This window comes from Mobula hypostoma, chromosome 17 (genome assembly GCF_963921235.1).
Source record: "Mobula hypostoma chromosome 17, sMobHyp1.1, whole genome shotgun sequence".
NCBI lineage: Eukaryota > Metazoa > Chordata > Chondrichthyes > Myliobatiformes > Myliobatidae > Mobula > Mobula hypostoma.
The window spans coordinates 47,169,437-47,182,049 of record NC_086113.1 but is presented as its reverse complement, the minus strand read 5'-3'; the positions used below and the strand labels follow the sequence as shown (position 1 = coordinate 47,182,049).

The 12,613-nt window shown below is 44.2% G+C and overlaps 1 protein-coding gene across 6 annotated transcripts in view; it reads right to left on the bottom strand.

Annotated features, from left to right (window-relative positions):
• The window catches only part of matcap2 (microtubule associated tyrosine carboxypeptidase 2), a 109,567-nt gene that overhangs the window by 17,917 nt on the left and 79,037 nt on the right, over positions 1–12,613 (bottom strand). For all 6 annotated transcript variants that reach the window (XM_063069857.1, XM_063069862.1, XM_063069859.1 and 3 more), the window contains one exon: positions 10,787–11,092. In XM_063069857.1, coding sequence (XP_062925927.1) covers positions 10,787–11,092 — 306 coding nt within the window. The remainder of the gene's footprint in view (positions 1–10,786; positions 11,093–12,613) is intronic.

Below are 12,613 nucleotides of genomic sequence, written 5' to 3'. Positions count from 1 at the left end.
TTGTTATACTAAGATAAGGAATGCCCAGACTGCATTTTGGTAAATCTGATCATTTGGCTGCCCTTCTTCTACCCACAGACAGGCACAGTTTGCAGAGCTGCAGAGATTAGGACAAAGAGTTGGTCACTGAAGCAGAGGAGCAGCTGTGGGATTGCTTCGAGTTGGTGAATTGGGCCATGTTCAAGGACTCATCTGTGGGTCTGAATCAATACATCATGGTTGTCACAGATTTTATTAAAAGAGTTTTAGACGAGTATGTCTCCACAAAATCATTCAGAGTCTTTCCCAAACAGAAGCCCTGGATGAACCATGAGATCCGCAATATGCTGAGGGTCAGGTCAGTTGTGTTCAAGTCTGATGACCAAGGAAGTTACTAGAGGTCCAGGTACGTTCTTCAGAAAGCCACCTCACAAGCAAAGTGGCAATTCTGGACAAAACTTGGAATCAATGAAAGATGCTCAAGTTATGGCAGGGCTTGAATAACCCATCTCTTGTTAAGTTAAATCAAGTGGCATAGGTGACAACAGGACTTCATTTCCAGATGAGCTCAAGGTCTTATATGCTCACTTTGATGGTCAAAATCTGGAGGAACCATCAGGAACTTCCACAGCGCCTGATGATCCTGTGATTTCAGTCTCTTCAGTCTCTGAGCCTGATGTGCAAGCAGCTTTCAGGACTAAAAGGATCTGGCCCAGGCAGGATAGCAGGTCAAATACTAAAAACCTGATGAAGGGTCTTGGCCCGAAACATCGATTGTTTACTCTTTCATAGATGCTGCATGGCCTGCTGAGTTCCTTCAACTTTTTGTGTATGTTGCTTGGATTTCCAGCATCTGCAGATTTTCTCATCTTTGTACTAAAAACCCAGGCTAATCAACTGGCTGGAGTGTTCACTGAGATCTCTAACCTCTCGCTTTGGCAGTCTGAGGTAGTCTTCTGCTTCAAGCAGGGTTCAATTATACCGGTGCCCAAGAAGAACAAGGTGACCTGCCTCAATGACTATTGTCCAGTAGCACTTACGTCCACAGTGATGAAGTGCTTTGAGAGGTTGGTGATGAAACATATCAACTCCTGCCTGAGAAGTGACTTGGATACTCTCCAATCTGCCTACTGGAGCAAATTTGCATACAGGTCCACAGCAGATGCCATCCCATTGGCTCTTTACTCACCCTGGAATATCTGGACAGCAAACCTGCATACATCAGGATGCTCTTTATTGAGGTACAGCTCAGCATTCAATACCATCATCCCCTCAAAACTAATCAACAAGCTTCAAGACACTGGCCGTAATACCGCCTTGTGCAATTGGATCCACAATTTCTTCACTTTCAGACCCCAGTCAATTTGGATTGACAACATCTCCTTCAAGATCTCCATCAGCACGGGTGCACCACAAGGCTGTGTGCTCAGTCCCTGCTCTACTCACTTTACACCTACGACTTTGTGGCTAAGAACAGCTCCAATGCCATATTCAAGTTTGCTGATGACACCACTGTCATAGGCTGAATCAAAGGTGGTTCTGAATCAGCATATTGAAAATTTGGCTAAGTGGTGCCATAACAACACCCTCTTACTCAATGTTGTGAGACCAAGACGCTAATTATTGACTTCAGGAGGAGGAAACCGGTCCATGAGCCAGTTCTCACTAGAGCATCCGAGGTAGAGAGGGAAGGCAACTTTACATTCCTCAGTGTTATTATTACAGAGGACCTGCAGTTATGAAGAAAGCACAGCCGTACCTCTAATTTCTTAGGAGTTTGCAAAGATTCGGCAGGACATCTAAAACTTTGACAAACTTCTATAGATGCATAGCGGAGAGTATATTGACTGGCTGCATCATAGACTGGTGTGGAAACACCAATGCCCTTAAACAGAAGATCCTACTAAAGAAGTGGATACAGCCCAGTCCATCACGGGTAATGCCCCCCCCCACCCTTGAGCACATGTACACGAAGTATTGTTCCAGGAAAGCAGCACCCATCAGCAGGACATGCTCCGTTCTCACTGCCGCCATTAGGAAGAATGTATAGGAGCCACAGGACTCACACCACCAGGTTCAGGAACAGTTATTACCCCTCAACCATCAGGTTCTTGAACTAAAGGGGATAACTTTACTCAACTTCACTTGCCTTATCATTGAAATGTTCTCAAAACCTGTGGACACACTTTCAAGGATACTTCATTCATTTTCTCAATATTTATTGCTTATATCTATATATTTTTTTCTTTATGTACTTGCAGTTTGTTGTCTTTTGCAAATTGATTGATCGCCCAAGTTGGTGCACTCTTTCACTAACTCTATTATGGTCATTATTCCCCTATAGATTTATTGAGCATTCCCTTAAGAAAATGAATCTCATGGTAGTATACAGCGACATATATGTACTTTGATAATAAATTTATTTTGAACTTTGAACTTTGATTCTTTTAATTTCAGGCACCATTAAAATGTGAACGTCTGTCAAATTGACTTGATGGATTCTTTTTTTGGATTTGGGCTTATCGCTTATATGTGATAATAATGTTCTTTTGTAAGCCCGAAGAACGTTGTGTCCAAAACATTGGTGGACTAATGGATAAGGAGTGACCGTTAAAGTCTCTACTTGATTTATGAGGATATGCTGAACACTGTTAATATTTGCAGCAACACACACAAAATGCTGGTGGAACGCAGCAGGCCAGGCAGCATCTATAGGAAGAGTACAGTCGACGTTTCGGGTTGAGACCCTTCGTCAGGACTAATGGAAAAAAGAGATAGTAAGAGATTTGAAAGTGGGAGGGGGAGACCCAAAATGATAGGAGAAGACAGGAGGGGGAGGGATGAGGCAAGAGCTGGGAAGTTGATTGGCAAAAGGGATACAAGGATGGAGAAGGGAGAGTATCATGGGATGGAAGGCCTTGGAAGAAAGAAAGGGGGAGAGAAGCACCAGAGGAAGATGGAGAACAGGCAAGAAGTTATTGTGAGAGGAAAAGAGAGACAATAAATAAATAAACAAACAAACAAATAAATAACGAATGGGGTATGAGGGGGAGGTGGGGCATTAACGGAAGTTAGAGGAATCAATGTTCATGCCATCAGGTTGGAGGCTACCCAGACAGAATATATGGTGTTGTTCCTCCAACCTGAGTGTGGTTTCAACTCGACAGTAGAGGAGGCCGTGGATAGACATATCGGAATGGGAATGGGACGTGGAATTAAAATGTGCGGCCACTGGGAGATCCTACTTCCTCTGGCGGACAGAGCGTAGATGTTCAGCGAAGCGGTCTCCCAATCTGCGTCGGGTCTCAGCAATATATAGAAGGCCACATCAGGAGCACCGGACACAGTATATCACACCAGCCGACTCACGAAGTGAATAACTCATCTCCTTCTACCTTAGGCCACGAACTTATCAATCACCCCTGATGAGTCATTAACTTCAATCTTTCTGCATAATCAAAGAGTTGAACTGCATGTGCATGTAAAGAGAGCTGTATAACTCATCTCCTTCTACCTTAGGCCATGAACTTACCAATTACCCCTGCTGTGGACACTTCTGGAGGTCGAAGATCTGTATGCTCCACAACCACTGGATTAAGTGTGTAAATGTAGGAGGGGACTATGTTGAAAAATAAATGTGCTAGGTTTTATGAAATTGACTCCTTCTACCTTAGGCCACGAACTTATCAATCAGCCCTCGCACTTGTCTCTAGCTTTCAGGTACTACTCCTGTTGCCAGTGAGGTTGCACTGATCATCACCAAAGCTGCAGCAATCTCTTCCCATGCTTCCCATAGTAAGCAGAGTATAGCCCACCTGGGACTGATCTATCCTATCATTCTTCTAAAGTTCCAGCACATCCTCTTGCATAACCTTGATATGCTCCCCCATATTAGTCTGTTCCACAGTGGCCTCACATTTGTCAAGGTCTCTCTCACTGGTAAATACTGAAGCAATTTATTCATTTAGGATCTCCCCATCTCCTCTGATTCAAGACACGTTTCCTCTTTTATCCTGATTAGTGCTACCCTCAGTCTAATCATCTTCCTGTTCTTCATGTATGTGTAGAACTCTTTGCAGTTGTTCTTAATCCTAATGGCCAAGGGCTTTGCATGTCATCTACTAGCTCCTCCTAAGTCACTTCTTAAGCTCTTTCCTATCTACCATCCAACTCAAGACCCCCAACGGATCCTTGCTTCCTAAACCTTAAGTATGCTTCCTTCTTCCTCTTGACTGTAAGTTCTATATCTCTTGTCAACCATGGCTCTATTCACCTTGCAATCCTTTCATAAGAGCATAACATAAGAAATAGGAGCAGGAGTTGGCCATCTGGCCCATCAAGCCTGCTCCACCATTCAATAATATCATGGCTGATCTGGTCATGGACCCATCTCCACCTACCTGCCTTTTCCCCATAACCCTTAATTCCCCTACTATGCAAAAATCTATCCAACCTTGTCTTAAATATATTTACTGAGGTAGCCTCCACTGCTTCCTTGGGCAGAGAATTCCACAGATTCACCACTCTCTGCGAAAAGCAGCTCCTCCTCATTTCCGTCTCAAATCTACTTCCCCGAATCTTCCCCTAGTTCAATGGGACAAACCTATCCAGAATTCCATGCAAGTGCTCCCTAAATAACTTCCACATTTCAGTTGCATATTTCTCTGAGTATATCTGCCCCCAATTTATGATCTCAAGTTTCTGCCTAATAGCATCATAATTCACCCAGCCCCAAAAAAATACTTTCCCATACAGTCTCTCCTATCCCTGTCCAAGGCTACAGTAAAGGTAGGGAGTTGTGCTAACGATCTACAAAATGCTCACTTGCCAAGAGATCTATCAATGACCAGCTTCACTGCTTGTACTAGATTCAGTCTGGCCTTGCCTCCAGTTGGCCTGTCTCCATATTGTGGCAGGAATCCTTCCTGGACACCAAACAAACTCTGCTCCATCTAAACTTTTCACACTAAAGAAGTTGAAGTCATCCATGACAACTTTCCTAAATTTGCCTACCAATCTGCTTCTACATGTCTCTGTGGCTAAAGAATACTCCAACGAGAGGGACCGCATCCTTCCTGCTTCTGACTTCCACACATATTGACTCTGTAGACATAGCCTCCAGGACATTCTCCCTTTCTGCAGCTGTGTTACAATCCTTGATTAGGAATGCCGCCCTCCCAATCTCTTTTACCTCCTTCCCTGTCCCTTTTGAAACATCTAAATCGTGGAACATCCAGCAGTCATTTCTGCTCTTGTAACAGCCAATTCTCTGTAATGGCCACAATGCTGTAGTTCCATGTTCTGATCCGTGCTTTATGTTCATCACTCCAGTTGTGATACTTCTCACATTAAAACACATTTGGCGGTGGTACCTGCCACAGAGCAGCATAGTAATTCAACAGGTAATGCTATGTTTTGTGGCTCCAATGGCCCAGGTTCAGTTCTGACCAGGTGCCAGTTTTGTGGAATTTGCAAGGTTGTCCTTTGACTATATTCATTTCAATAGGTTCAACAGGTACACTTAATGTCAGAGAAATGTATACAATTAGCATCCTGACATTCTTTTTCTTTGCAAACATCCACAAAAACAGAGGAGTGCCCCAAAGAATGAATGACAGAACCGCAAAGCCCCCCCAGCTCCCTGCCAATACACAAGCAGCAGCAAGGCAATGACCCCCCCCACCAGGAAAAAATATCAGCACCCCCCACCGAGCACTCAAGCATGCAGCAAAGCATCAATAAAGACACAGACGTGCAGTACCTCAGAGACTAGTCATTCACTCAGCAATTCGACATACTACAGGCTCTCTCTCTCCTTAATAAGGGAAAAAGAAGTGTCCCCGTTTCACAGCAAGAGGGGAGATGTAACAAACAACTCGCTGATTTATGATGTTAAAAGTCTGTTGGGTTGCTTTTTCCAAACTCTGCACCCAGAGAGTCGGCCCCAGAAAGGCGCAGTTCTCTGGACACAGCCCATGGCAGCTAACCCGCTGCTCCCAATGTTCTGTGTTCTCCTGCGACGCCTCAGGCATAGAATCAGCCCATCTCCAGAGCCACAGAAATCCGGCACCCTGAAGATGCACTAGTCTTCCAGGCTGCGTCCTTGGGGTATCAAAAAGCAGTCGGTCGTGAGGCCCTGAGAGCAGGTCCTATTCCCGCAAAGAACCAAAGTCAGAGTGTAACGCCAGGTCAGGGTCTTCAAAAGAACCTTGAAAAGGAATTCCCTACATGTGCTCCTCATTCCTCCCACCTCCCATATCCAAAAGCTATGCTGGTTGGTAAACTAATTGCCTGTGTACATTGTCCTTCGTGTAGGGAAGAAGAAGAATCAGAGGGCATTAATGGGCAGAGAATGAGTTACTGAGAATAACATGGGGAATGGGATTGTTCTGAGAGACAGCACAGACTCAATGCCTGAATTGCCTCCAAATGAGAAGAGGTGTCCTGGAAAAGAAACCTTAAAATAGGTTTCCTTGACATCCAGCAGACAGTAACATTAGGGAATCTTTCAAATGTTTAGTTAACTTGTCTTTCACCACTTTTCTCACTATGCTAACACCCAGTGTGACTGACAAGGTGAGTGACTACCTGGCCAGTTGGAAGCCTGCATTAAGGGAAAGGATAAGGGAAAGAAGAAGGAGATTTCTGTTGAAGAGGCTCTGTGTTAGAGGGTGGGAATGAAGATCCTAGTCCGAGAGATCTACAGGGAGTGTTTGTGGTTAGTTGGAGCTGAAAGCTGGTCGGTATGGTGGGAGATGGTTGTACAGGTGACCCCGCTTTTCAAATATTTGTTTTACAAGACCTCACTGTTACGAAAGACCTACATTAGTTCCCTGTTTTCGCTAACAGAAGGTGTTTTCACTGTTACGAAGAAAAGCAGCGCGTGATAAAAAATCAGCGCGCGATAAAAAAAGCAGCGCGCGCCCGAGCAGCCGCTCTCCCCCGGATTCGGAACGGCATTCTCGCCAGCATTGCTTTAACACATACCTGTGAGCAGCCGCTCTCCCCCGGATTCGGAACGGCATTCTCGCCAGCATTGCTTTAACACATACCTGTGAGCAGCCGCTCTCCCCCGGATTCGGAACGGCATTCTCGCCAGCATTGCTTTAACACATACCTGTGAGCAGCCGCTCTCCCCCGGATTCGGAACGGCATTCTCGCCAGCATTGCTTTAACACATACCTGTGAGCAGCCGCTCTCCCCTGGATTCGGAACGGCATTCTCGCCAGCATTGCTTTAACACATACCTGTGAGCAGCCGCTCTCCCCCGGATTCGGAACGGCATTCTCGCCAGCATTGCTTTAACACATACCTGTGAGCAGCCGCTCTCCCCCGGATTCGGAACGGCATTCTCGCCAGCATTGCTTTAACACATACCTGTGAGCAGCCGCTCTCCCCCGGATTCGGAACGGCATTCTCGCCAGCATTGCTTTAACACATACCTGTAAGCAGCCGTTAGCAAGATGAGTTCTAAGGTATCGGAAAAGCCTAAAAGAGCTCGTTAAGAGTGTTACACTTAGCGTAAAACTAGACATAATTAAGCATTTTGATTGTGGTGAACGAAGTAAGGACAAAGTGAGTTTGGCTTGTGGAAGCTGAAGAACATGATGTTGAAGAGGTTTTGGCATCCCATGACCAAGAACTGATAAAGAGCAGATGCAATTGGAAGAGGAAAGGATAACAATCGAAACCGAATGAGCAATGATAAAGTACGACTTTAATTTTGAAAGGGTACGTAGGTTTAGGGGATATTTGCAAGATGGTTTGAGTCCTTACGAAGAACTGTATGATAGAAAAATGCGCGAGGCTAAGCAGTCAAGCAAGCCTTCCTCATCAGCCACAGCAGACGACGAACTTTGACCTTCAACATCGAGGCAGGCAGAGCTATAAGAAGATGAGCTGCCTGCCCTGACCGACGATGAGATGACACCCCAGTGCCCCACCACCCCCAACCCCAGGCTGCGGACACATACCGATTCGCGGAGAATGCAGCGGTAGCCAGGAGGCACACAGCACATCTTTAAGAAAAAAGCCAAAATAAACAAGCTAATTAATTAGGTGCTGCTCAGCACATAAATGTCAGCCCAGATCAGAGGCGATTGCCGATTTCGTCGCCTCTGATCTGGGCCGACAATTATGTGCCGGGCGGCACCTAATTAATTAGCTTGTTTATTTCGGCTTTTTTCTTAAAGATGTGCTGGATACATCCCGGCTACTGCTGTACCCCTGCATGCTTCACGGATCGGTATCGGTTTGCTGCCCGGAGGGTGGCAGCCACTGCACCACTCCAATCTCTGACGACTCAGCCTAACATACCATCATCAGTGTGCTCTGCGCTGTCTTCCCAATTCCCGTAAGTGAAACTACACTGTACATACATTATTTCTACTTTATATCTGCGTGTATTTTTACATGTTATTTGGTATGATTTGGCAGTTTCATAGCTTAAAGGTTACTGGAGAGCGCATGCGCCATGTTTTTGCTGACGGCGCTTGCGTGAGATTTTCCGATATAAGTAAATGGTAATTGCTTCTTCACTTTACGACATTCTGGCTTACGAACCATTTCATAGGAACACTCTACCTTCGGATGGCGGGGGAAACCTGTATTATAAAGGAAATAGAGGCAAGGAGGTGACAAATTCGAGCTGGAAGCAGGCAAACTTGTTTGGTCAACACATAAGCAACACTTCATAGGCACTTGTCCCACAAATCCAGCTGTGTACTTCCTTTGTTAAAAAGTTTTAAAAAATGATAAAGAAGCTATATCCTTGACACGTTGCCAACCAACCTACATCCCAAGAGCTTGCCACCTCCATAAAGTTCAGAGGGATTGAGTCTGTATTGCTTGTTGACTTTGACTAAGGCAATGACCGCAGATGGAATATCATCACTGTTCTCTGCACTCCTCGGTTAGGAATGAGGCAATTAGAACACAGAAAAGTACAGCAGAGGAACAGGTCCTTCAACCAACCAACAATGTTCTGCTGAACTAATCCCATATCTTTCCATTTTCTGCATGTTAATGTGCCTCTATTGTACCTGGCCCCACATTTCCAGGCACGCACCTCTCTCTCTGTGTAAAAAAACTTGCCCTGCACATCTACTTTGAACTTTACCTCTGCACTTTAAATGCATGACCTCCTTTCTGGGAGAAGATACTGGCTATCTATCTATACTGCTCATAACTTGATACACTTAGGTCTCCTCGCAGCCTCAGCTGCTCCAGAGAAAAACTACCCTGGTTTTGAAGAGAATTACGGTATTATCAAACAGCTAGCTGATCTTCACTTGCTCTTTACTGACCTGTTGCTAGGGTCCAATAATTGCTGCTGCCTCCAGAAAGCAACCAACATAACCTCCTATCCCAATCATCATCTCTTCTCTCTCCTACCATCAGGCACTAGGATCAAGGATCGCTTCTATCTTGCAGACATCCCACCTCTCCTGGAAGTTCCAGGAGTCTCCCGCATATTAATAGTGGCTCCCTGATGCCTGCAAATTATATACAATGTCCCAGAAATCAATTTTTTTGAGAGGGAGTGAGCGCGAGAGTGAGAGAAAGTAAGAGAGAGTGCGAGAGAGAGAGAGAGAGAGTGCGCCATGGCAGGGTGTTCCAAAAAAAGAAAATATAAAACGTACGTCACCCCCAACTACCCAAAAGTGTACCCCTGCCTAACAGTGTTGCTCGCTGCACTGTTTGCAACAGTGACTTTTCTATTGCCCATGGTGGGTTAAAATGTAAATGACACGTTCAGGTGAGTTTAACAGGTGTCATTCGTTCATTAGCATAGCTAACGTTATTTAAACTAGCTGGCTAGCTGCTAAGGAGCAACTCTATTGCAGACATCCCACCTTTCCCGGGAGTTCCGGGAGTCTCCCGCGAGTTCCGGGAGTCTCCCGCAAATTGATGGTGCTACCACCCTGAAATGAGTTTTTGCAGGGTGGGATGTCTGATCTTGTTGTTATAAGATTGAAAATGAACCTCTTAGATGATAAAGATGAAATCTTGATCTCTCAGTCAAACACATCCTGGTCCTTTTTTGTCTAACAGCACTGTACTTTTCCCCTGTAACTGTAATACTACATTCTGCATTCTGTCGTGTTTTTCTTTTGTACTACAATGTACTTATGCAATAGTCTGTCCAAATGGCATGCAAACAAATCTTTTCCCTCTGACTTGTACAAGAGACAATAATAAATTCAACTCATAATTGCCTATGCACACTCTGGCAGCTTCCCAGCATCTCACTTGATTGGTCACACTGTCAACTGTACAATGAACCTTGGCACCATTAGGTTTCCAGAATCACCAGAAATAAATTTGGTGTTACAACCACTTTTATTTAGTAAAGGTCAGAGAAGGAAGGACTCGGACCAATATTCCTTGCCTCTGGGTTAACAATTACTGGAAACAGCTATCATTAGTTATCTGTTTCTAACTGAACAAAACAAGCTTCAACTAGACTAGAGATTATTCCTCGATCTTCCCAATCCGATGGACAAACTACACTCCAGAGAAACTTACTCCTCCATTGTTAAAGACAATCTTTATTATTTAAGAACAGATACGTATAAGAGGGAGAAAGGATAGAGTTCAAAATTAGATGAAAAGAGACACATTCAAAATATAAATACTACCACATTTGTGTTTGCAGTTACAGTGTATATAATCCTCAGCATCAGACAACTTTCATCACTGAATTTTCTTGAGAGGGAAAAACGTAAACCTGTCACAAAACATCTAGAGATCATATTTCAGTAAGAATTATAGATTTGCGTACTGATGAATTAAAACAAATTTCTACCTGGCTGGGATGTGTCAGTCTGACCACGTTTGGCTCGTACACAATAATCCCACCGAGTGTTTGGATTTTCCACAAATTTCCCAATGTCATGGAAGAGCTCACTGAAGGACATGTGGCTGGCCTGGTAAACTGTGTAGTAGAGCAGAGCTGCTCGCCAGAGGAAGGGATCCTTGCGGAACAGCACGCTATGAATGCTGGCAAGTCCTTCTTCAGTTGGGTTGATTGGTTTCAGCCCATGTTTCCTGCGGCCATTCCAGTTACTCCAGGGCTGTAGGTTGTTATTTAAACCTCGAATGTAATGAGTACCTGCAAAGAATTCAACATTAGTTCTAGCAGAGTTGCTGAAGGGGAAATATTCAGCCAGAAAAGATATTTCATCCACCCTCATTTTATCCACTTGTTGTCAGAGAGGAGACAACAGCAGCGCTGGGTCATACCATTCATTCCAAAGGTCAACATCCCAGAGTGTAATCCCAAATTAATGATTACTTCCACAGGCCTTGTACATAGATGCAATCCCAAGAAAGGCACACCAGAATCTTTACTGTCTTAGAAGTTTAAGGAGGTTTGGCATGTAACCAACCGAATACTAACAAACTTGAACTGGTATCCTGACTGGTTGCATTAAGGCTTGATACAGCAATTCAAATGCACAGTGTCACACCTCTCTATCAGGTGTGGGTGAGCGTGCCCGATGAGGGTCACCAGATGGACAAAAAACAGATGGTAAGCCACAACAGCACGTTAGTGCAAGGGGTTTTATTTGGTGCCAGGTGAAAAAAACGTGCAAAAGCTGCCCAAAAGTTGTGAAGAAAAGAAGTATGTACAAATAGACAAATGAAAACAAACATGTACAAAAATTTACAAATATACAGAGGCTTTCTCCACGATACACTTTGTCATTAACTTTCCAACATAACTATTCACCAGATGTCAAATCCAACCTCCACAGCTCTCAGCAAAGCCACACTGGGAGTTTAAATCTGCCTGTGGTGTGCCTGCTCCCACTGACACAGGCATTACTTTAGGATGTCTTAAACTGTCCCTCTAGTCTTTTGGGGCAGTTCTGCTGTCTGCAAACTGATTTAACAGTATGAGTGAAAATAAATGAAAATGTTTGGAATGCCTGTGTCTAGAATCCTTATTTTTATGAGTTTTAAACCTGTACAGCACATTAACCGAAGGGGATGTTTTGATTAGCCAAGTTAGCAATTGTTTTACTGTTGGAGTGTGGAAATGGTGAACTCCCAAGAACTGCAGAATGGGAGGGCAAAGTGTGTGAGCTACTGGAGAAATTAGTCCAGGGAAAGGACAAGGAGGAGTGACTAGCCAGGCAAGGGGGCACGGTTAGCAGGAGCATTGCCAACCTGTTCTGTCACACACAGAGAAAGAAGAAGTTGCAGAGAAAAGTGGATTCAGCACGATATATCTCTGGCACATCTCTCCCCACCATCAGAAGTAACTACATGAAGCATTGCTTCTAGGTCGCAACATTTATCATCAAAGATTCCCATCATCTTGCAGCCATCTACAGAAAGGAGGTACAGATGCATGAAGTCCCACATCAACAGATTCAGGAACAGCTACCATTCAGTTCTTGAGCCAACCTGCACAACCCTAGTCATTAACTCCGTATAGCAACACCATGACTACCTTCTGTTTGTGTTCTTTGTTGTAATTTTGTTATATCATGTATGTTTTCCTTGTGAATGCTGTGTATCTGATCTATGCACCTGTGATGTTTCTACAAGCAAATTTTTCATTGCACTCATACATATATATATTTGTGCATGAGATAATAAACTTGATTTTGACAGTTGTTATATT